A 2,058-nucleotide genomic window follows, 5' to 3' on the forward strand; every position below is an offset into this window, starting at 1 on the left:
CAGGTTACAATCTTCCTGAGTTAATGCCTCTGGACATTCTATAGGATACAGTAGATTCACAGGTCAGGGCGATTGATGCATTTCCTGAACGGCAAGATTACCCTCGCAACTCGGCATTCTCCATCTCTACTTTGAATCAGATCATGAACTTTCCCCAAGTTCCATGATCCATGAGGCAAATTGTCCTTGACAATCACAACATCGCAAGTCTTCGGTTTAGAAGGAGCTTGAATTCTTGGTGCGCTTAAATGTGTCTGGCTTCGCTCTCTCAAATTACGTATGTTATTATCTCTCCACCTGTTCCAGAATCCATTGAGAAGTCGTTGACCTTTCTTCCAGGTATGTAAGAGTTTCTCAACAGATGACATTCTGGTTTGTACTCTAGGTCAGGATCATCAGAGTCAGGCTCAGCATCGGGCATTACGAGTAAGGAAATCTGCTGGAGTCAAGGTTATTGATGAGTTGATATCATTATCCACATAAACCAGTGGGCGAGTGTTCACTACAGCTTCTGCTTCAATCATTAGTGTATGAAGTTGGTCGTACGTGAGACATGCTTTTCCTATAGCTTTCCGTAGGCACTTCTTAACACATCCAACAAGTCTCTCATAAAATCCTCCCATCCATGGAGCAAGTTCAACGATGAATTGCCATTTGATGCCTTGATCAGTCATGTACTTTCTGACACCACGGTCCATGATAACTTTCCTCAATACTTTGTCCAGGACAGACTTTGCTAGTTTGAACTGAGGAGCGTTGTCAGAAATTATTTGCTCAGGGGTTCCACTGTGAGCAATAAATCTCAGTAAACTTAAGAGAAATTGTTCTGCTGACATGTCCTTTATCAGTTCAAGATGAATTGCTTGCATAGCTAAACAAGTGTACAAGCATATCCAAACTTTCTTTGTACCTGAACTGTCTTTGATGAACAAAGATAAAAAGTAGTCAAGTCCAGTATATGTAGAGGGTGGTGATTGAGTCACTCTCTTCCTTTGTAATGGTGCCATAAGCAGCATCTATATGGACTACCTTCAGCTCGTCGACAAACTCTACAGTCATGGAGGATTCTTCTTACTTGTGAGCGACCTTGAGGGATCCAGTACTCGTGGCGAGTCTGAGCCAATGTCTGTGAAGTTCCTGAGTGAAGAAGCTTTTGATGATAGCTCTCAATCACAAGTTTTGTGAAGTGGTCCCTCGTAGCGAGCAGTTTTGGGCAAAGAGCACCTTCAGAAAGTTCAGAATTTATGAGTCTTCCATGGCAACGAAGTAGCCCTTTATCATCTGGTTGTATGCCTAGTTGATACTTCAGGTTGTGTTTTCTATTTCTTCTTATGGCTTCCAAAACGTCAGGAAAGTTTCTTCTCTGTACATGAAGTTCCCAAAGGAGTTTTGCCTGTGCGATTTCCTTTACAGTTAAGGGGCCTTCTTCAGAATGCTGTCTCCTCAGTTTCTTTATGAATCGACTAGCCAGAGCAGTAACCCTAAGAAGCTTTATCAGTGATGAGAATTTCTTGTCATCGATGCCAAAGGGGCTAGTTGAGCTGCAGTCTTCCCCAGACAACAGACCTGTTTCATATAGTATTCTTGTTCTTTCTTCTGATTTGATAGTTTGCAACAGTTCTTTGTTGACTTCAGATACATTCCAAATGGGCCAAGTGTCTTCAGGATGATTACACAACCAATTCGGACCATGCTGCTATTTTACCGAATTGTCAAGTTCATCATAGGATATTCCTCTTGTTGCTATGTCAGCAGGGTTATCATTAGTGTAACATATCAAATTGGTTGCAAGAGTTGGATTTAATTTTCTTCAGTCTGTTTTCCACTTACACAGTAAGAGGCTTCTTACTTGTCATCCATATTAGCACGCATTGAGAGTCTGTCCATAATATTTTGTTTGTAATCGGAAGTTAAAGTGCCTCCTCTACAAAGTTTAGGGCTCGTACACCAATGAGAACGGCAAGTAAGTCAAGTCTTGGTACACTTATTTTCTTCATAGGTGCAAGACGGGTCTTGGATAACAGTAGATCGACTTGACATGAGTCCTCTTTCAGGTGA

The 2,058-nt window shown here is 41.6% G+C and overlaps 1 protein-coding gene across 1 annotated transcript; it reads right to left on the reverse strand.

Annotated features, from left to right (window-relative positions):
- Nucleotides 1–407: 407 nt before the first annotated feature.
- LOC139117880 (uncharacterized) lies at nucleotides 408–869 on the reverse strand. Its single transcript, XM_070681113.1, has one exon. It carries the CDS (start codon nucleotides 867–869, stop codon nucleotides 408–410), a length of 462 nt encoding a protein of 153 aa, XP_070537214.1.
- Between the last annotated feature and the right edge of the window lie 1,189 nt (nucleotides 870–2,058).

The sequence above is a fragment of the Ptychodera flava genome, chromosome 18 (genome assembly GCF_041260155.1).
Source record: "Ptychodera flava strain L36383 chromosome 18, AS_Pfla_20210202, whole genome shotgun sequence".
Classification (NCBI taxonomy): domain Eukaryota; kingdom Metazoa; phylum Hemichordata; class Enteropneusta; family Ptychoderidae; genus Ptychodera; species Ptychodera flava.